The sequence below is a fragment of the Cyphomyrmex costatus genome, unplaced genomic scaffold (assembly GCF_001594065.2).
Source record: "Cyphomyrmex costatus isolate MS0001 unplaced genomic scaffold, Ccosl1.0 scaffold123, whole genome shotgun sequence".
Taxonomy (NCBI): domain Eukaryota; kingdom Metazoa; phylum Arthropoda; class Insecta; order Hymenoptera; family Formicidae; genus Cyphomyrmex; species Cyphomyrmex costatus.
In genome coordinates this window covers 1,159,808-1,183,698 of record NW_017275207.1, presented here as the reverse complement: position 1 = coordinate 1,183,698, position 23,891 = coordinate 1,159,808, and the positions used below count along the sequence as shown (strand labels likewise).

Sequence of the window (23,891 nt, the reverse complement as noted above, 5' to 3'; positions counted from 1 at the left end):
CCCCCCCCCCCCCCCCCCCCCCACCTTTCTACCTGATCCTCCTGTCATTATAAACGAGAATCGTGTTTATAGACCTTCTTCGAAATAGTCCCCCACTAATATCGATCCTTCTGCTTTACGCGACCGCCTTCTTTCTTCTTTCGAGTCTCTCGTTTCTTCTTTTCCCACATTGTATCATCGTTGTCTTTGCATCGCAATAAACCTTTGTCTCTTTGTCTCTAGTGATCCATGATATCGTAAAATAAACGTTGAACTCTTACATATACCTACGTGTATATCGCGTGTATATACACATTTACACGATACAATAACTTCTCGGATCACATTCTTTCATTTCGATTCTTCATACGTTCATTCTGTCTTCGTGGCATTCCTTTTTTGGCTTCCCTCGCTTGATCGCGTCAAGTACGATCCTTTCAGGTACGATACTTTCATAATCTGACGTCTCCCATCTATACGACTTCCCTTAGACCTTCCGCTATATCTTCGTAGATTCGACAAGTTTATGTTAGCTTGAAAAGAATTAAGTCGACAGATACTCCCCAAGAGACACGACCATACTGAAACAGGAACGTCTTTATCCTTTACTCCTTTCTACAAGTACTTATATATACTCGAAAGCAATATCTCGGCTCTCACATGAGGAGTGACTTCTTTAAACACATCTGTTAACTCTTCGTATTTTATCTTTTAATCTGTTTTCTTTGTAGTATGCAACTCGTGTTGCTGTATGTACAAATGTTTTGAGTTTCATGTATCTCATATATGATTAAAAAGCGCACTTTTTCATAGATCTTAATACTTATTTAGAATTTGAAATCGCATCGCAAAATTTATTTGAGATATCTGATTTCAATCAGATATAATCACAAAAATAATACGCATATTCATAAAAATAATTCATATCTAATTATACATTTAGATTTAAAAAAATTTTTACTTATAAAAAACAATAAAATTATTTTATTTAAAAGAAATCCACACACATGGTTATTAAAACTTAAAAAAATTTTTATATGAGCTTGTAATGGAGAGCTCTCTTATATCTTGGCATATATACTACTCTCTCTTTTTTCGGCCTTGAAACCAAACTTCTCCATTAATATTTTCATCTTCTCGTTCACCAAAGTGCAGGTGAAATTGTGCGACGGATTCATCAAGTACCCGTTCATGATATCGATTCTCCGCCATCTCTTTCCTCCGCATCCTCCTTTGAACCTTTGCATCATCCTGCCTTTGAATCGCGCTAGACTCCTCGGTATTTCAAACTGGAACTATCTGCGAAGAGTTTTCTCTCAGCCTTTCCGCTTCTTTTGCTTGGTACAGGATTTTCGCGCTTCCTTTGTGTCACCGATCACATTCTCAATTTCTTATCGTTCGCGATCAGTATCTAGTCCCAACGATATTTCCATTATATCGGCGTTCCTTTCTTTCCCCACTATATTGTTGTTGCTTAATGTACAGCCAAATAAAATGTCGACTCGTTGTAATCTCAAAGAATTATCCGCTAGATATCGCGAAAAAGATAGCGCTATAAACGCATCCTTCTCAATTTCTCTCACACATTTTTCAACGCAATCAGACAATTTAAACACGAGTTAACGAATTCAAACGGAAGCCATAATATTAGCATGATCGTTTTAGAATCTAGTGCATGCATATTCCAACCATCCATTTCTCGCTATCTCTGTCGCGCTCACCTTTTCATCCATTCTTCTCGTTCCTCCGACTCTTTCTTCCTGCCTGAAACCGATGTTCCTCCGCGCGGATGTTTCTTCCTCTGTGAAGATATCGATCCCCTTTATTCGTACTATTACGAACGCGCGTAACATTGCTTTGCTCCCGCAGTTTGCATGCTCGCCTTTGCATTCCCGTCATCCTTTCGCTGTCTTTGCGCAACATCCTGAATCGGGGAACACAATAATCCCGAAAATACTGCTCCTTCTCTTTACTCTCCGCGTCGACCGTGGAAAAGTACAGATATAGAATTCTCCGGCTTTCCAACCCTACTTTCTGAAATAGTTCCCCGTGCGAGTTCCTCGTCCGACGATTTTAATTCCACGCCATTTCCCTCGTCGTCGTATTTGCATCCCGGTAAACCTAGACGCCAACGTGGGCACGAGTTATCTCCGGAGCAATTCAAGACAACGTGGTCTTGCGGGATGCATTAATCTGCAAGATAGAACACACTCTCTTTCGCCTATTCTACAGTCTTTTTTAATTATATATCGGTCCTCTGCCGCACGATCTCTTTCTTCTCCTTTTTCTTCTTCCGTTCTCTACGCTTAAATTATGTAAGTAGAAAAGACAATAAAGTCCGCCTCCCCTCCCGCGAGTATAAAATACCAAAAAGAAGTATAATAATGTCTTCAATGACATACCGTATAAAAAAGAATATATCTAAAAAATGTATTTGAATGTCTCTGACGTATAACATTTGATTATTAATATAATGATATTGGTAATAATTTATATAAACATGAGACAAATTTATTATATAAGAAATGACAAAAACAGATTTCTCTCTACAAAAATTTAAAAAATAAATAATATTAATATATAATAATATGTACATTATGTATTTTATGCCTAAAGCATGAAGTTGCGTCACACAAAGTCAGTTATACAGAAACTGAGCAAAATAGATGGAAAAGGAAATTTAATTAACCATATAATTAGCGTTAATGGACGTTAATGCATTCAAATCTGTATAAGCCAAACCCACAAATCAAATCAAATCAAATATTTTGTGATATCGATTAATGTATTACATTAATAATATGTATTACGTCGTTACCCAAATTTAGCGATATTTAAATATCATTGACGAGCTAATTTAAAGAGGAATATTTATACGCGTAATTTAAGAAAGTTATTAAGTTCTTTTACCTCCCCCCCCCCCGTCTCTCTCTCTGTTTCACTTCGTTTGCATGACGACCGCGCATAGTGAGCATTCTGAAGGACGGAAGAGACGGGCTGAATAACGTCCCGCGGTATTCCATCATTACGGTATGCAAATTCCCGCATACGGTTGAATTTTATCCGAGTAATCTGCCATGGCGTATAATTCGGAAATTCAGACCCCGCCGCCACGTTGGTCGTGCTGTGAAACGTAATTAATGCATTGTTAATCCAGTATCTCGCGCCATGCGTCAGTCGTGCGTGCGGGGATAAAGAGGAAGAAAGGGGAAACGTAGGGAAGGGACGATAGCGAAGATAAAATGCCCGAAAATCACCAACGAATTTTCGCGCTTCCCGCTTCGCTCTCTCGAGTGCGTGTCCGCCGTGAATACCCGCTTCTCTCGTACCAGTATTCAACGGAAATTCGCGACGCGTCACACACGCGCACACAAGAGAAAGAGAGTGAGAGAGAAAGAGAGCGAGAGAGAGAGCTGCACAATTCGGCGATTTCGCTCCGATAAGGCAGTGAATTATTCTCCACTTCGTGCTTTATCGAGTGCGACGAATGCTCAAGCTTGCGCACAGCCGATGGAAGCGGGTAACACTAATTCGTAAAATATTGTCCCTTAACTTGAATAAAAGCTCGTAACACGCGCGCGAATCATTGCAAAAAAAATTTATAGATATATAACATGCATATAATAATGCAATTCAGAGGAAAATCGGTCAGCTGTGCTTTTCACCAGAAGAATACGATTTTTTACGCATCGTGGAATAGTAAATGTTAGAATGATCGAATGGAGTGATATGTTAAAAAGTTTCCTCCAACTTCTACAACTTTTCTCACAATAAAATTAACCAATTATTACGTCCTATTCTTCGTTAATCTTTACTTTGGGTAACGCATGCGAATAAAATTATCGTCGTCCAAGTTGTCGACTCTCGCGTTGCCATCATCCTGCACTTCTATGATGTACATAAATATAACGAAGAAGAAAAGAGCAAACAGGTGTCCGACGATTTCATCGTCGCCCGTCAGATGACTGCAATTAAATTTAACGACATCTCGTGCGCATCTAATTATACTTTTCCTCCCCACGGACTTTCAAGTAGCCACAGTTGCATTCAGCTATGTGAATGTCAAGTTGCTCCTTATATTTTACCAGCCAATATTTTACCGTACAAAATAATGCAGAGTTTGTAACACATATTTTACTTTTATCACGGAATTTCAAGTGTTCATATAATTTTTCATACTTTATTGTGGCACAAGAGTGTTAGCATTAATAAATAAACTGTATGTAAATTATAACCTTGTATTAAGAAGTATATAAGAGAGTCTGGACCGCTTTAGTAAATAATAAGAAATAAGAGCGGATGATGTATTCGAATATCAACAACGCATGCCCTCATCAGATAAATAAAACGCAGAGGAATTACATAATACTACAAATAAGACAAAAAATTCAAATTTAGATAAAAGTCGGAGAGATCGTACTCTACTAGCTGGGATCGTAGCCAGCTTTCAAAGAAATTGACCAACGTGGCGCATTTCGTGTCTCGTGGGCGTATATATGTTGCATTCGTAGAGACGTGCAGTCGTCTCACCTGCCAACTCACTATGGTTTTCGGCGACTCGAGATAAAAATTTTTCCGACATTCTAATATCAATACGCAGTTTACGTCTCGGCGAGACACGTGCTTTTTATCGAATATTCGACACAACGATATTCAATCGTCTGCACGGTGTGCGTTCATTTGAAGTTCCGGCACTGAGTATCGTCGTGGTAAAATCAACCCACCGCTCCCTCTACTTTCTCTGTCAGCGCCAAAACTCTGTCGCCTTGTCGCGTAACATTTCCAACGAAATGTAAAGGAAACATCCCCCTCTCTCTTTCTCGCTATTCGGGTTCTAATACGCTCGATGTTTACACGCCGATGCTACTCCAGCATGAAGACGGTGCTCTGTAAGAGAATTTGTCTCGTAAGAAACGCGCCTATATATAGCGAACTTTTTAGTGAGAACACGTTTTTGTACTCAAGCATCGCGCGCGTCTCGAGACCATTTTAGAATCAAATGATGTAACTATACACGCGGAGACCAAACACGGGAGATACGGTATATATTTCCCTCTACTACGAGAAAAGACGAAGACGAGGGCAGACGTGACGATACTATTATTAAACTGTACTGTAGACGTGCTTTGGCCCTGCTGCCTCTCTTTCTCGTTCACTTTTTCGAGCAAGTGGTAGTAACTTTTTAGAAAGCTGGAATTTATTCGGAAAAGAAAAGACAAAATTATTTAATATATTAAAATTTTATCTAATCGAACCATTGCAATGTTAAATTGGTAACATATATATATATATATAATTGATAATGAAGTTATTAATGAAGAATTATATATAAATGAAGTTATTAAAGAATGTTTAAAAGTATAATTATTGAATAGTTCAAATAGTTTTATATAATTAGTTTGGTTAATTACTTGAAAATATAAGAATATTTTATTTAGAAATTACAATAGATAATTATAGCAAATTCTTATTTTTATTAATTATTGATTAATCATACGTTTACATAATCTCTGTCTCCATTCATAACCTTCCTATATTCGTTACTTCACTATACACTTTCATTTTCTTAAATTAATTTTTGCTTTGCGATCTCTCTTCGATTTTTATTCACAAAAGATTATTAAAATTTGTATTAATGAATGTATTTCTCTCAAAAACTCGTATTTTTTACTTTATTTATACAGTTACGTGTGTAAATTTCATTTCGCGATGCATAAAACGTACAACCGCAAAAATCGTGGTGAAAAATTGAAAAACGAAAAGTTTTCTAGATATTCTGTTCATGGCCATATCGCTTCTATGATTTGTTACTCACTGCTGAAGGTATGAGTATGAAAAGTTAGAGAAAATACTATATGAATAAATGGCCGCTGCTGCATCATTAAAAACACCCTTGGCATTCTGCCTCTGCGTAAGTGAGCGCGCACAACTTCATTGTAGGTTCGGTACACTTTGCGCAAGGACAACTTTTTAGAACATGTCGTTGATTATCATCTGTTTCCCGCATCGTCGAAAATGTCAGAGAGATGAAAATCATTTTAAATCTAACGACAGGGCGACCGCGTGTTCTCGACCCACTTTCAAATTCTATTTAAACGAATAAATCCCGTTAAAACGTGACGCGTTACGAATTTCCAGGATAGAAGAAGGGCAAAGATTTCTCGGTAAAAAAAAAAAACGATAACATAAATGTATGTTGCGTCAATTGATCGAGATAATACAAATTAAATATAGTTCGTACACCTTTCATATTTATATATTTATTTCTTTATTTATTATTATTACTATTATCTTCCTCTCTCTCTCATTATATTCACAAAATAGAAAAAACCCACTCTGTAAACAATTTATGTATACCTATGTATAAATGTATTAAACTATACACAGATATTTGAAGCAATATAACACGTATCAACACAGTATATATTATATCATTGGAACTATATATTATATTATCGTAAGAGAAAAGAAAAGAATGAAATCCCAAAATCAGATTTATCCATCGTCGTATTAAATACATTTATTTCATTGCGTGTCGAAGGGACAATTTGCGATAAGCCACGCCGAGAAAGAGTGTCAACAATGCGTCGGCAGGTTTCGCAATCGCGTTATTTAACAGGGAAACTACCAAAGCACAGACGATGTAAAGCGCAACTCGCAGTTGCGAGATATCTCGAGTCACGCAACGCGTAAGCGCGAGTCACCTGTGTATCACGCTCTAGAATACCACACACGTACGAATGCACTCCACACGAAAAAAGTAATATGCATATATATATATATATATACACACAATCTGACGTCTCTTACCTTAATGGAGCATCGCGATTGATCAATTAGACCGATATGATCAGGACTTCGAAATTAAGGTGCACGCGCGTTGCGTGATCTTTTATCGACCGTTCCTTTATCTCTTCCTTTTTTTTCCTTCCCTAACGACCTACCTACATATCTGTCTCTTTCGCTCTACACCACTACTTCCATCCAGTTAGATACATAATTCTTCGAGGCGAACCACTTCCTATATTACGCCTGTTAGCGTATTAGTAGCTCTCAGACTGACCCGCGATATTATTATTTTTCAGGCGAGAGAAGAAGTGGGACGAGAGCGCGAGAGCTACTTCGCATCGCGTGTCGCGTGTGGCCGAGATCGATAAATAAATTTTTCGTTGCGTAAACCTCGATACCTCAACCGAGTGTTGGCATACACAAAGGTATTCGATACGTCCATGTACATTTGATGCGCCGTCGCGGTCGAAACCAACGGAATATGGGATAATACGAGGAATGGGACGGGACATAGTGGAAATACGTGGAATAATGACGGTTACGAGGCTGGTAACACAATAGAGCGACGATAATATAATACGCCCGCCTCCATCGGGTAGCGATTGAATAAATAATAAATCGTAAAGCTTTCAAGTGTTGCGTGCAATTGATAAAAATTTTTATTCTTATCGACTCCTGCCTTTACACAACATTACCCGCAAACAACTGTTACGATTACCTCTTTACATACTTAATCGTTAGCTTTAGAAATGTTTACAAGTATCGATTTAGTCGCATATAAAATATCAATATAAATATGCGAAACATTATTAATAATCAACTTCCTTTTTTTCACTTTGTAAATATTATATTCGAGAATAAAATAATTTAAATGCATCATTAACTGTAATATGCGATATTGTCTCCTGTAAAAAAAAAATGTATTAAATTATGACTGAAAACAAAACATTTAGAGGACAAGCTCAATATCGAAAACAATATCGAAAATTCTTATTGGAAAAAGAGCGAGATTGTACTGCAGAAAACAAAACAATGGCCAATTGCCATAAGTTCCTCTCAAAATTGCTATAACTGCATCTACGACCGTAATGTAAAGTTCGATTTGGAGAAGAAACGACGCTATTAAAAAGTCTAGATAGCTCCGGAAACCAATGCCGCGCTACACACGAAGCGGAAGACAATATATTTTGTAGCTGCTCGGATGGACCGGATGGACGAGCGTCTCGACTTGAGCAGACAACACTTGAAACCAGAAAGGGAAGGTTTGCAACCGTTTACCGAGTAAGCTCGACAGTTCGATTATACTATAAAGTTTCGAGAGATCTTGAGAAACCGAGTTTGAGGATTATCTAAGACGATGTCGTACCGTTGTCAAACCAGATTTGCTGCTAAAAGTTGTAATGACTATTTCAGAATTATAATATCGAAACTGCTACGTGCCTCGTAAAATCGATATCGAATCTAAAACGCCATGGACGGACCACTGTTTCTCCACGATACCATCTCGGTGTTTTCGGAATATATCGATATTTTTGTCGTTATCCCATCGAAGAAAAACTCCGCGCCTTATCCTTCTTCATCACGACTTTGACTCGAGGTAGAATCCGCTTTAAAGCGATAGAAGTCGACGGGGGCCATGTATTCTAAAACCATTTAGGTGAAGTCTAAACTCGTGGAGTACAATAGCCGCGGGTGAGAAGGGATAAGAGGTGGCAGAAGAAAGGAGCAAAATATAGAAGAGAGGAGAGGAGAGAAATATCGTGAGCGGCGACGGTGGGTTTATCTCGCATAGCTCGGAACAGAGAGGTAACTATATATCGCATGGCATGAGGTACGTAGGCACGGAGGCAGCAGGGCTCCGAGGGGAATCGATAACACATGACGGCATATAGGCACATACTGAACTGACCGCAGAATGCCATCCGCGCGCCTCCCATCGCCATCCTCTCACCCTTCTTGCACCCATATCCTCCACGCTTCCCTTCTACCCTTAGTCGTCTCCTGAACCCTCCGATTGCATCCCTCGCGACACGCCATGAAACTACACAGGGCCCTGCACGCTCCGCACAGCTATGTGTATATAAGCACGATCACCCCGCGCTTCCCTTCTAGTGCCCTCCGCATATCCTCCTCTCCGCCCGATTTCGACCGCCCTGTTTCGAACACTGCCACCCGTTCCGACCGTTCTATTACAGGGACAAGCATTGCGGCTAATGCCGTCCGGTCGTAAATTATGTGAAAGCGATAGACGACGGCCTAGGTAGTGCTGCACCTGTATGGTTTTTCGGGTACATATACACGTAAACGCGAGTAAACACATGGAGCTTTCTCGACCGCAAACCCAACCTGCAAGGGATTTCGAAAGGCTCCGCCTGCGATACCTGCTGGATCCAACCAACCGGATCGAGTCATCTGGTTACGAGAACGAACCGATAACGAGCGATCGAACGTTTGTCAATCCTATCTGTTTGTCCGCGCTTCGATCACCCTTCAATTGCATTCAACCTCGACAAACCCTTAAATTTCTCAATCAACTTGAAATGTAAGTAATATAACGTCTATGTTCCCCCTAACGTGATTTCACTTTGCTTCAAAAACCTATCGAGATTTTAACAAAAATTATTCAAACATATAAAAGAATTAATCCACGCTTTGTTTTAAAATTTGTTTATCTAACATAAGATCACGATTGGCTTAAGAAATAAAATAAAATTATTATTTTATCGTGTGTGCAAGGAAAAACACAGCTTATCACACACATTTAAGAAATAAAATTTAAGAGAATTACAAAAATCGTATGAAGCATGCCGTATACGGCGATCAGATTATAACGTATCTTTATGACGTATAAATAATCGACGTGCCAAGTTTCTTTGAAAAGGCGATTAGATAATAATCGGTAATGATATCCTTTTGATTGCGCACGCGAAACCGAAACTGACTTAGAGACGAGGTATAGGAGAGAAAAAAGAACAGACAGCAAAGGTTGAGCAGGTAAGAGATGGTCTAGAGAGCTCTTGATCTTCCGGGGCAATTAAATGAATTTCCACTCGGTTGGAATAGCAAACGTTTAGACGGTTCCGCCGCGTAAGATATTCCAGGAAGCTCTCGGGAATATCAGAGACGTAATATCGAGAAGGAGAAGCGGAGGCGTAGTTTGTGGGCTAGAAGTAATACATGGGAACCTGACTCGCCCTGCTCCGTCTGTCGCAGTCGGCCTTCCGGCTCGTCTTGCCTGCCTGCCTGCCTGCCTGCCTGCTGCCTGCCTGCTAGCCTGTCCGTCTGTCTGTCTTCTCCATCTGTCTGTCGGCATGTAAACCTGTCTATCCGTCTGTTTGCCGCGTGTCGCGAATCGATTTTCGAGCGAACAACAAATGGTCGTGCAGATCAGCTTGATTCCTCCCTATTTCCTCACCTCATTTCTGTATAGTATAATATAATACGTATTGCAAAATTCCACGCGTTCTTAGACGTATAAAAAACTCGAAACTTTTTAGTCTAGCCATCGTCCAAAAGTGACAAGTAGACGATGCTTTTATCCAAAGAAATCATAAAGCATAATAGTTTATACTCACAGTAAGTATATCCAAAAGCAAACTGACACAATTAATCCGCCTAATTCCATCAACCGCGCCGTGTATTTACCTAAGCTTTACATAATAACGCGAGATATATCTTCGCGGAAACAGCTGCAGAAATATAATATATCGCACACAGAGAGAGTTTACAAATATCTATTTACATTTAATATTATTGTTTATTTTTACTCAAAATGTCCATAACATATACTGAATTAAAAATAAAATTCCGAAAATGTTTGAGATTGGTTAAAATATAGTTTATGTATGCAACTGGAATAAAACCAGAATAATCGTACATGATGATGATTTCATGTAATAGAAACAAGCATATATCCGATAAACTGTGATATTTACCTAAGCGACGTATTAATAATAATGCAAGTTATATCGTCGCTAATACTTGGAAAAGGGTGTAGAAATAGTACATTCTGCAGTTTAGAAGTGATACGCGAGAACCTGCCAGGCCGTCTGCTTGTGCCGACCGCTCACTTGTCGTGACCTGCGTGCTATCTATCCGTGTCGGCGTGTAAACCCGCCAGTCTGTCTGTCTACTGCTTGTCGCCGACCAGGATCGATTATATAACTAACAACTGAGCCCCGTATCTTCTATATCCCTTTACGTTACCCTTTAATAATACCCTACGCCACTGCATCCTCGTGTCCTATTTTTTAAATTATATTATACACCTAACCTAAAACAACAAACCAGACATTACTCTACTATCTAAATTTATAAATGAAGCTTTCATTAAAAATAGCTTCATCTGCAGATGATTTATTAATAGAAATTTATTAAAGTGTTCCATTTGTCTAGCACGATATAGCAACTATCTCAAAGCACACTCTACTCTATGATCTATTTTTTCTTCAAATGTATAGTATTCTAGGAAGCCTATATACCATATAAATGCTGAAGAATAGTTTACTTTGTACATCCTGTATTTTTCAAATATCTAAACAATCATTTCTCTATTTCATCTATACACTCAACCTACAGGCTCTATAAATATAGCCTGCTAGCGACTAACACTCGTGATTGCCTTTTTGCAATCGTCTTTCGTACCGACGACGCGAGTATGTGACGAATTTACAGTATGCCAGCGGTCACGTGCCACGTAAAAAGTCAGACGAGTAACATGCTTTGTGAACTCTCTATCGAAAGACAAGTGACATGTCTTGATCAAAGTAACGCAGTAGTGAAACAGTTCAAACAAAGTGACTCTAATAAATTTCTTTACATGTAAGACGATGGGACAATAATTTTTCGAGCTACATCAAATATATATGATTGTATTGGAGTCGTCGTCTATAAAGTATTATTAGAAACCAAAATCAGCTTTGACTGAATATGTCTTCGTTTATTTATACGTCAAACATTTTTAGGTCAATTTTCACTGCTAATCACTGCTAATTATAAAGATATTTGATAATACAATATATGTTAATGTTTAGCTTCAGTCATCTAAATAGAAAACTAAATCTTATTTTTCAATTAATCTTAAATGAACTGTCTATCTACCGACAGAGTAATTTAAAATTATTAGAAACATATTACACAATCTATTTTAATATTCACATTAATTTTAGTTAAAAATTGAATTGACAGACTAGCAATTAATTTGTCCGTAAGAAGAACCTAGTCATATTGAGTTTTTCAAATTATCTTGTACATCGACGGTAGTACCACGTATAAAGCTACTTCAGATGAAGAAAAAAAGAAAGAGAAGAAAGCCGCCGAACAAGAAGCCCGTCTTTCCGCATTTTAATCTTCCTAGGCGAGAATATTGAAAAATTCTGCGGAAAGCGAGCGCTGAACACCTCATCCTATCAGACAGTACATCCTGTCGAGTGTTCCATCAGAAAGGAGAAGGGAGAGAGAGAGAGAGAGAGAAGAGTGAAGACGAAAGAGAGGAAAAGAGAAAGAGAAAGAGGTCTCGTAATCGTTGGCGGGACGATTCCGCTCACGAGCGCATTACTCCGCTCGCTCTCGTCGTCGCGCGTTCCGTATTTTAGTCGCGCGTTAACGGACGCGACAGGTGCAGCCATAGCCGACGACGACGACGACGACGACGACGACGCCGACGCTGGCGGCAGCAGCTGCTAACTATGTTTTTCGTGTCTACTAGCGTGAAACGCGACGGACCGCTCGGCCCCTTCTCGGCTCTTTCGCGCGATTTTCCGATCTCTCCCCTTGCCAGTCGCGGAAATACGATGCTACGAATTCCGCAAGAATCTGTGATGTTACTGTACGTTGACCGACCCAGGAAAGTGCAGCCGCTTTCTCGCTTCGAGATCACGTGGACAACAAAACTTGCACACTCATTGCGGCAAAGTAGAAATTATTGAATGATATTTCCATTTTTTCTTTCATTTTACAACTTTTATGACATTATAATGATTTTATCCCACGTGTTTTTTCTAATAATTCCGATACTGTATTGACGATACCAACAACGTCATCGTTTAATTATAATAAAATGTAATAAAGTCTTAGTGAAAGAATGTTTTTATTCAACTATTAAAATTTTGATAAAGCGATAACTACGATAATTAACAACTACCGTATCAAAAACTGGATAAAATCGTAACTGAATTTTCAATGTAAATCATCGACGACGACGGTCGATTTGTCCCGAATTCCGAGTGTTCTAATTTTCGTATTTAAATACCAAAAACGAACGAGCGATCGCGTTGGACCGCGATTTCGACGATCCGGCGAGTCAATTTAATTCGGAAAATGAAACAACATTGGCTGTTTGATTTATCTCATGCCGACCCTGTCCGCGCTTTTGAAATACAGCGAACTTATATCACTTTCAAAATTAGAGTCTCGCATAATGTTGATATAATATTCCGCCACGCAAATATTAGTACTTCAAACATTAAACTTGCACACGGCAAACGTCGCTTCGCCGCAACGATATTAACATTTCGGTCGGCTTTATTAAGCGGCGCAACAAAGAAATTTTATCGCATCGCCACCTGTTTATTATGCTCTCAAACTGCGCCCATTTTATTTTCATCGAATTTTCCTAGCCGGTCGCGTGATCGCGCGCCGATGCGTCCGCCGGGTATTATATCGCCCGCGCTCGACCGTCGTTTATCAGCGTGAGAACGGGTGTTGTTATCGTACCCGGCGCGAGCGTACACGGTTCAAAAAGCGGCAGCAGGAAGAAAGAAATACCATCGGCGATGGGCCGTGACGAACTGATAAAACATACATCCAAGGTCCACAATTTCTAGGCGTGAAAGTGAGATCAGCGTCGAGATCAACGGTCCAGATTTAATAGAGAGAGAGCACCGCTACGCGCTACCTTTCGGTATCCATTCGGTATCGTTCGTGAAATCCGAGTGTCGTTATTTAAATGAAATAACGCTTTCGTCGCAATCATTCTCGAAAAGATATCGAGCAACGCCGCCGATACCCGCGCGGTGTTCAATATCCTGCGTAAAAAGTATTCGACATCGATATTAAATTTCAGCCTCGCTTAGTCCGTATACCCGACATCTGCGCCCGAGAATTGGCCGACGGCCGTTCCCACCGCGCGTAAAACGCTCGACAGCCGAATTAATTGAAAGTTTTAAGGTAATTGAAATCGATAACGCGCGCACCCGAGGGTTGAATAAGAGCTACGACGAGCGTATGCGAAGAGAAGTGCGCGGGCAGCTAGAATCGAAGCCGAGGGGAGGGTAAAAGGGATATGAAAGACAAAAGCGCGCGCACGAGCTTACTCTCCGAAGTGGCGACGCCGCGCGAGCGAGAAGAACCTGGCTGCATCTAACCCGGTCATATTTCCCTTTAAATATTGGCTCCAACGTCGATGTACGACCGCGCCGGTTGGCGCGGCAGAACGATTAAACTGGAGGTCTACTTTAATGCCGCGCCGCGCCACGCCGCGCCGTCCCAATCGGCCTAATTGGAATCGAACGTGCGAATTTCGCGACAGCGGATGGGATCGTAACATCGAACGTAACGTCGCAACCGACCGAGAACGATTTTAACGATCGTCTCGAATCTTTTCTACGTGTCGTAACCACACTTCTACTTCACTGCCCAACGAAATGCGCGTGTACCGAAACCCCGATTTTAAATTTTAATAACGAGATCTTTCATCCACTTGAGATCGAATTTCTCTCAACTAAAATATCAAGGCATGAATGGTTTCGAATTTATGTATTGAAAGTAGGTAGAGAGTTTTCAATGAATATATTCCGCGTATACCTCGCGCAGTTGAAGACTATATTATTATACACGCGTAAATTTTCGAGCAGTAATTTTTTTGGCGATCTCAGTTTAATTATCGAGATATTTATCGTTATACGTGAAAAAGTTGCATGAAATAATAATTCTCAAAGTGTCCATTATTAATTTCTGATTCAATTAATACTGTAAAATCTGTTGTTAAAATTAACCTCGATCATTCTATGCAAAAACGGATGAGAATCACTCTGATCATTAGCCAGTAGCCATTAATAAAAAGGAAGGAATCATCATTTAACGTTCTCTTAAAATAGTGCAAGTAATTTCCATCAGTTTGCCCAAGTCAGATAAATGGAAGTGAGAAGAGTGAAATAAAAGAATCTATATTCAGTGCGGCGCGAAATTAGACGTGGAATCAATTACAAATCGATGAAAAAAATGTTCGTCACGTTTTTCGATCGCTCCCTACTACAGCTATGTTTTTAACGAACGAGAATAAAACATTACGCTTCACGGCAGTTCGACATAACACAATAAATACATTTGAATCCTGTTTGTGAGTAATGGAGGAAGGGCCGACATGAACGTGTTATATCGAGTAATCCCACATGAAGGTAAAATCGTATTTCGTAACTATTTAGTTTAGAACGAAAATTACGTCATGTTGCTCCAAAAATTGAATTCTCGTAATAGCGTATTGTGTACAATAGCACTGTAACCTATTTCTTTCTCTTTAAATATTATTTTATTCTAGCATTTCTCACTACGCGCGTATCGTCTGTACGATTATATTTTTACGAAATAAATAAAAATGGCACAACTTCAGTATGTAATGTAAATATAACTCACGAGATGTCTATTGTTCGTTATTATTTAGTCATTTACAATCATGACTCGAAATAAATCCTTTCTAATATTTTTATGTTTTCTATACAAAATTCATAAAATATCTACTACATTTTACTAATTTATAGTACTATAAAGCAAAATAAAAATATCCTCAGGTATAACTTAGGATCAGAGAGGAAGATGAAGTTTTAAATCATGTAACATTCGAGAAGATACTCAACGAGCAACAGTCATCTCGTCATGACGTTGAAACATGGAAACGCTTACGGATCACATTTATAGTCATTAGTGGCTTCTTGTGCGAAGTAAGGACGGAAGGAGAGAGAGAGAGAGAGGAAGAAGGAAATAGAGCAGGAGAGAGTGAAAGAAAGAGGGGTCGCTCGTACAATCCTCCTTCATTTCGCAGCGCGTAATTCTTGCAGTTAACATGACAATAGATCCTCTCTTATCGGGCGTATACCGGTAGAACGAGAAAGGGAACTGCTGCAGGAATAAAAGCCATGCAGCAGAATCGATGCAAACGCGCGGACGACTCGCTTGGCGCGACCAGACCAAACTTATGTCCGTGTTCTCCGTCCAATCCGTGAAATTAATCTAGCTTTTGCCCGGAGATACCCATCCGCGCCAAGGGAGGAGCGATAAGACGTTGGAAACGGCGATAGCCACTCTCCTTTATTTCCCAGTCGAAAAATGAGCCTTTATTTCATCGGCGAAATGCGAAGAGAGCAGCGTTTCTGGCACCTAAACGACGCAAGAAACTTGCGACAGACTCTCCATGAGAGACTTTGGGAACCACGGCAAGGCAGTCGAGGTCCGGTGTACGTAATGCAACGGTTTATTGCTAATATTTCTTCGGGGTAATATCGGCGCTCCCGAGAGTGCTTGGCTTTCTCTTATATACCGCGGAAACTTAACAACGTCTCGGTTTCGAATCCTTTACTATTACTCGCACACGCATCTTTTCGTAGAATGCGAAGACGTTTTATCTTTTTGCACACAAATTACTGCGCAGAGATAACTTCTGTCAAACAAAAACAATAGATCTCTTCTGCAGTAAAACCATTAAGATTTTTTAAATAGATATATACCGACAAGTTAAATTTTCACGTATAACGGATACGCATTATCTCTTATTTCTCTATTAATTCCACACAGTTGTAGCTTAAACACTAAAGATGCATCACAAGGAAGATGTTATATTTTATCGTATCGATTTTTAATGAAGATTTAAACATGCAAAAGTCAGTTGCTTTAAATGTAACTTTCGGATCTGCCGAATAAAGCAGCGAGCTCAAATTTTTGCTAAAGTAAGGTGGTTTCAAATTCGCGTGAGAACGTATATATATGTATCGCCGACTACCGGCACCTCGTTCTGTTCACCACCTTTGTATAAGTGCTATGGCGCGTACTCGCGCGCCCGCCCATCGCTCCATTCATTCAGAGCGATTAAACGTAACGAGCGCCATTATTGAGGAAGAACGTGTGAGGAACGGAGAGGCAAAGAAACGACCAAAGTTCGACGGACAACGCGGCCTTTCAGGCACTACCCGTGACATTAATAGCCTCCAGAATTAAATATGGCTCGGCCCTGCTTGTCGCGATTCGCACACACGATTGTACACGGAATACACGTACGTGTGTATCTATACGTGAGTATTTCTCTATTTGAAAACGAATCGACCGTGAACGCGTCTCGAGAATATTCGGATAGTACGGAGCGGCAAGCTGCTCCCTCGTGTGGATGTTATCTTTTTGCCACTCGCTATCTAATCGCACTTTCGACATATGCATGTATTCGTGGCCGTGTCTAAAAACGATAGCACGCATAAGGCGAAAATTTACAATCATAGTCACAAGAACGAGTTCACCACGTGCTAATAATACATATAATAGAGAATAATTACATTATTTTTTGACAGATTTGGAGCAGATCTTCAGCGATAAATGGAAAACCCAATTATGTTTTTAAATTCGATCTTCCTCTTTAACAAAATTTAATCGGGCTTTCTTAATCAATAGAGAGATAAGATTATTTCAAATAATTAATAAAATACATTAATGTGTCAAGTAATCTTACAATGCTGATCCCTAGGAAGAATAGAAATACTATTCAAACAGTTTAAAATTATAAATATCAATTCAATAATTATTATTTCTTACACGATAATATAATGACGTTAATAATAAATTTGTATCCATACCTCAACATTAATACTGTATTTAAATGAGCAATTCTAAATGTTTTTTTATGACTTTAAAAAGAGTTTTTGGAACTGTCATAAAAAATACACAGGTTCATTTAACGTACAATTTTTCCAGCGATATAAAATATTTAATGCAAATTTTAAACTTTTTATTGAAGTGAAATTTTAACACCACGCGACGATAATAGGTGCCAGCTTCAGTGAAGGCGTTTATTCATCAGTCATGAAATCTGCGATTCCGTTTGAAAACATACAATAGGCGACAGCGCAAAAAAAAAAACCCCTGCGTCATTCTGCCAATCCTTCGCTTTCACGTATAATCCAAGATAAGTAAAAGAAGATAAAGACGCAGAGAAATGTTTCAACGTTACACCGGCATGGAATATGTACTCGCAATTACGCGACTGCCGCACCCCATGTGTATCACATATATGTGTGTGTGTATATGGTACACATAGACACATGCCTTTATCTAATCGCGAGCGTGCGTGTATAGGTGCCATCAGACAATACGGCACCGCATCGACGGCGGCGCGGACGAACGTCGAGCTCGAGGGTCTCCTTCAATTTTTACATAATGCTCGTTGCCTCCCCGAGCCCGTCTGATTTATTGACGATGTCGATTGGTACTCTCGCTTCCCGCGCGTTGAATAATTGTCGCTATTAATAACTGCGAATTCAATTCTCCGGTTCAATATCTACCGAGACGCTCTCGGAAGACGGCAAGACCGCGCCCCCCGATGCTGTTCTCTCCCTCTTTCTCGCGTTCATTTAATCGCGCCTTGCCTCGGAAACGCGCGTACGGTATATTCTAAAATCCATAAACCGGCGTTTCCCCCCGAGGGCCGATAGCGCGCTCGGATCGACGATAAGAGACTTATTACCCATCGTAAATTACAACCGGTTCCTTATCTCGACTGTGTGGCGTTGCAAATTATCGGCTTTGTATCGAGAGATCAGTCGGAAAGCGCGGGCACACGCAGAAAAGAACGATCGACGATCTCACGACGTACACACGTGTGGTGTATTCGTTTGGATCGATCGCGCGGAATGGAAAATGGTCTTCAGAATGCAATTGACGCCGAAGAGAATGATCTACAAGCGCGCGCCTCGACATCCGTAGATATACTCGCAGTTGCTTGTCGATAATCTTCTTAAACATCAATTTCAAAATCTCCCCTCTACTCCGACGTAAAATAAACCCGATGTAATCTCGTCTTCCAACTTGTAATATTATTTCAATAGCACACACGCAGAGATCAAAGTATACGACGTCTTATCGCGGACGGAATCAGAACCGTTTTCCTTGAGATTATAATAAAGACGATCCTATCTGTTAACTGAATTCATCGCAATGCCCGATATTTCTTCATTGAAAAGGTAAAGAGCTTCTATTGGCTCATAAATAAAGATAAGACAAATAATATTCAATTATGTACAATATAACTTCACTTATCTAACAGGATCGGGGTCAACTAAGAAGAGCTGTAATATAGTAAGGGAGAGAGAGAGAGAAAGAGAGCCCCGTTCTCTCTACGCTCATCGATGCGAATACGTTACGATAGAGTTTCACACTTCATCGGGATAACAGAGATAATTCTCTCTCGTTGAGTTTACCGAAGGTGTCAGATAAGTGAAGGCGGAGTTTATCGGCCGTGTGCGCGCGCGGGGGACCGACGATTCCGCTCCGCGCGAACGCGCTCGTTACGCGCGAGTACGAAAACTCGATTATGCAACGGTTCGTTACCTTGATACTGTCGTAGCAGGCGGTCACCCGTCCGTTCTGCACCTCGACGTTAGCCGGCGGATGGGCGAACTTGCACTCCGTGTCGGGTCTGGTGCACTTGTTGCGCTGGAACTCCCTGCAAACCTCCAGTTGCAGCCACCGCGAGTCCTTGCCGTTCAGTAGGTTATTCATGCTGACCATTGCCATTCTTCCACTCCTGGAAGACCGAGAGTCCCCGCCGTCCGTTGGCCTCTACCGTGAGAGAGTAGTAACCCCCCGGACTATCCTCTCTCTCTCTTTTTCTTTTTCTTTCTCTCTCTCTCTCTCTCTCTCTCTTTGCCGTTCTAAACTCTTGCTCGTGATGATCGGCTCCTTTTCTCCGGTCGCGTGCACACGCGTCGACTGATCTTACCAAGGATATAGACGTTTCGGTTTATGGAGTATACGACACCACCTCGCGACACGAACTCGTCGGCACTTGTTCACGGGATTTCGCCAAGTCCGGTACTGAACCCTTTCGTTCCACCACTTTCGCTTCGTTCTCTCTCTCTCTCTCTCTCACACACACGCTCACCCCTTCCTCTCTCTCTCTCTCTCTCTCTCTCTCTCCCTTTCTCTCCCTCTCACCTTCCTCTACCATTCACACACAAACACACTATATGCGAAATCCCGCGTGTGCCTCGGAGTCATGTAACTACTTGTGTGCTATATACCTTACGGCAGAAGATCTCTCGTTTAAGCGCGATGTGATGATCTTAGTGTCCCATCTACACGATGACCCGCGTCTGTCTTCCTGTGCGTAGATCTTCCGCGTGGGAAATCACCGCGCGATTTCGTTCTTCCTCACCTCGAAATCACGCTTGGCTCACGTCGTCGTTGTCGTTGCGCGATATGTCGAACCGTCTGACGAAGATTCGCGTTTATCAGCGACGTCGGCTGTTTCGAGCGTGGCTTATCGCCGTTCTTTCTCTCTTGCCTGATATCGGATCCCGTGGCGAGTATTAATCGAAGAAACACGGCCGGCTTAGGCGTTGTTGTCGATGTGATTCGCGACTCTGCGAAATTCTTTAATCTCGTAGGCCGTGTTTTGATGGTGCGCGCGTTTCTCACACGAGATAATCTCTCCGGGAAGGCGTAAAAGCTAAATGTACACAGGCGAGAGAGAGGGACAGGATGCGGAGAGATATCTCACCGGGGAAAAGAGAAGAAGCGAAAAAGATGAAGCTATATATATATCGACAGCGATTAGGCACCGGTCGATTTTAGGCGGGATGGCGCTACTCCTGGCTTCGTGATAAGGCGGCGTCGTAGGTCGTCGATCTCATCTATCGACTCCTTATTCACTATATTTCCTCTGTCCTCCTTGCAGCGCACCGTACTTGAGAAGCTGTAGTCTGGGCGTAGTAGTAGTAGTAATAGTGGTGATAGTAGTAGCAGTAGTAATAGTAGTGGTAGTGATGGTAGTAGTAGAATAGTAGTCGAGCAAAGCTTGAAAGCCTTCGAAGCTAAACGTCGACCAAGAAGAGCGTGCTCTCTAGACGCGCGCGCTTTTGCACAAGTATCTCCCTTCCTTTATGCACACACAGGCAGTTGGTCGCCGCTGAGGGTGGTACTGGATCGCACGTGTGTATATGTGTATGTATTCGTCTACGTATGCGTGTTTCGAAAAGCCGGTCGTGACGTCCTTCAAGCCGGTTTCAAACCAACGCGTGTGTCTCGCGGCGGCGAGTCTACTGGAAGGGGTACAGGGCGATGGTGGTAGTCGTATATAGCGGAGGAGCTGGTGCAGGATTGTGTTGTTCGTTCACCACGGCGGTCTGCCGGTGCTGCTGATGAAGCAGAAGATGGAGAGGGGAGAGAGAAGGGCCGCTCCGTGCGCGTGGAAAGGTGGAGGAAACCCTTACGTGCCGTCCTGCCGTGACCGAGAGGAACAGCAACGCGCGAGTCGGTTATTTCGAAATTCCGTGGACAGGAACGGGATGCTGGTAGCGGATGAGGTAGCGACGGCTGGAGGTAGGCGCCGAAGAAGCGTGCGAAGAGAACGGTAACGGAGACAACGATGAGTAGGAGCGGTAAATGGGTTGTAGTGTTGTAAGCACGTGAAGACGGCGGGCGACAAAGCGGGCGTACAGGCGACAAGAGAGGGCAAAGGTCCAGCGGCTGGGTCGCGCCTCAGGTTCTTCGGGTCGTGTCGCGGGGTCGGACCCGAACAGGGAAAGAGAGAGGGTTCTCCTGGGGTGACACAGAAGGGGGCAGAGGCGCGGAAACGGCGAGACAGAGAGAGGGAAGGGGGGTTGCCAGGGGGCAGGGAGGACAGGGAGGGGGACCGGAGGGGGGGAGGGAAGGAGAGGATTGCGAGTTAGCGAGTGACGTTGCGCTTCCGTTCCTCGGATTTACGTCATTTATTCGGCGCACTGCTGGCTCCTCCCGCGCGGTCGAACTCCGGTTCCTGCTGTTCTGGAAACATACCAAAAGCGAAAACTCGCGTTACTGCGGATGCAAAGGCTTAAAATGCTTTCTGTTTCGGGCTTTCGGGCAGTCGGGGATGAGGGGGTGGGGCGGGCGGGCGGGGGTTAAGCGCAAGCCGCGAACAGACAGACAGATGGAGTCGGAAAAGCGCAGGACTACGCAATGCACAAGCACGCTCGAGCACAAACGACAGACGTTATCAATGTCGGGATTGCGGACACGTCGCGACTGGAATCCACTGAAAATATTGACGGATAGCGCTCTTGTTCCCCCCCCCCTCCCCTTCCGCCCCTCCCTCTTCCCTCCCTTCGTCCGTATGTGCAGATGAAAAGCGAGTCGCACGCCCAAGGATCTGCCCGATTTGAATATATGTACAACTCGAAACGTAAGTGGCTCTCTGCAGCCCGCGAAAATATCTACAAGGTGACAAAAAAGATTCTTCCACGGTCATCGTCGATGCGTTCTCAAAGTTGGTCTTAAAGTTGGTATCAGAGCTAAAAGTAGCCATTTTGAATTTTTACTTTTATATTTAATAAAATATAACACACTAATACTCCAAATTTTTTTTATAAATGTACTTTACTAATAATGTGATGAACACAAAACTTTGTGGCCAAACTTTTTTGTCACCGTGTATTATAACCGAGATAATAGATCCGCAGATAATAGATTGATTTCTTATCGAGAGCTCAGCAAGAATATTTAAATATACACATTTTTGCAAATATATTGTAATTTATGATATAAGAGATATATATGAATGATCCAAATATAAACAAGTGGTTAATTCGATTGAACTTTTATCGACTGATAAAAACATCCGTTCAATGCTAAATATTATCAAAGCAAGTTATACGCAACTCTAACCGACTGATTGTGAGTAAATAGCGATCATCAGTAAAAAAAAAGACATAATTTAATAATTCTAGTTGCGAAAACTCACAACGTGCCATAACTCTTCGCGATCTGCTGCGTACATTAGCCGGAGAAAAACTGTGTTTGCTTACATGCAGCATAAACATCCGGGGCGCGGAACGTTCCGGGAGTGAAAGGAGACCAGGGGCGGTCGTGTATTTTATGTGCGACGACGTAGAGACAGTTAAGGCGAAGAAAAAGGCACGCGCGCGGCCAGGACTGTAGTACAATTTTCCGTCGCGCAAGTAAGCCGCTTACGAAAAGCGGGCTCGAGTCGCCGTTTCTCATGTTACCTGGCGCGAGTTATGGCAGCGTATGTGTGCGCGTCCGACGCACACACACACACACACTGGCGAACGGCCGCGTCTCGCCGGCAAAGAAAAACGTTTCGAGCGCGATCGTTTGTTTTCACCCCGGGATTCCGCGAGTTCGCTGAGAACCGCTGATATAACGCAACGGCAACATTCCGCGAAGTCTCGCCGTCACCGAGTGTCAGATACGATAATTATTATGTGCTTAAAACGTCACGTAAATTTGCACAAATACCAGGATCTCTTTGAGAACAATTATTATAAATTTTATTTATTATATAAATTAATGTACAAAATTTCAAAATCAAATGGTATTGATCATCAATATTAACTCACGATCTATCTTAATTTTAATAAAGCAGATCCTATTTAGAAACAAATTTCCTTAAAATAAAAATTTAGCGAAAAAGTTTTGTAAAAAAGAACATCCTGTTTATTATTTTAAAGAGTAAAAATTAAAAAACAAACTAAACACTAAAAAACACGAATACATCAAACAGTAAATATGTCTCTCTCCGCGGCGCAATAACGTGAAATGTAATAAAGCAACTACCCAAGCTCAGTTACAAAATGAATATACTTTTTATTGTACTAGTAGTTCCATTGCTTTCTTCTGGATATTTAGAAACTTTTATCTATTCGCTAACAAATCTGAACGTACGTCAAGGTACATAAAAACGCGTGAATACGATAATCCGATAAATTTCACCGAAATCAATAGCCGTTGGAATCAACAACATATACAGAATGTTTTAAAACTAGAAAGTAGATTTGAAAAAAATGTTACGAATAAATTTATATGTGAAATATGTAATAAATTGTCACATCTATATAAAAGAAATGTGTCGATCCAGCTTTAACCTTTAT

The 23,891-nt window shown here is 41.4% G+C and overlaps 1 protein-coding gene across 5 annotated transcripts in view; it reads right to left on the bottom strand.

Moving 5' to 3' along the window:
* The window catches only part of LOC108781661 (TSC22 domain family protein 1), a 361,628-nt gene that overhangs the window by 319,005 nt on the left and 18,732 nt on the right, over positions 1-23,891 (bottom strand). For 2 of the 5 annotated variants that reach the window (XM_018549738.1, XM_018549729.1), the window contains exon 2: positions 19,351-21,786. In XM_018549738.1, the coding sequence (XP_018405240.1) occupies positions 19,351-19,536 (186 nt within the window). In that variant the 5' untranslated portion in view covers positions 19,537-21,786. The remainder of the gene's footprint in view (positions 1-19,350; positions 21,787-23,891) is intronic. The other 3 variants (XM_018549723.1, XM_018549717.1, XM_018549707.1) reach the window with 3 other exon arrangements.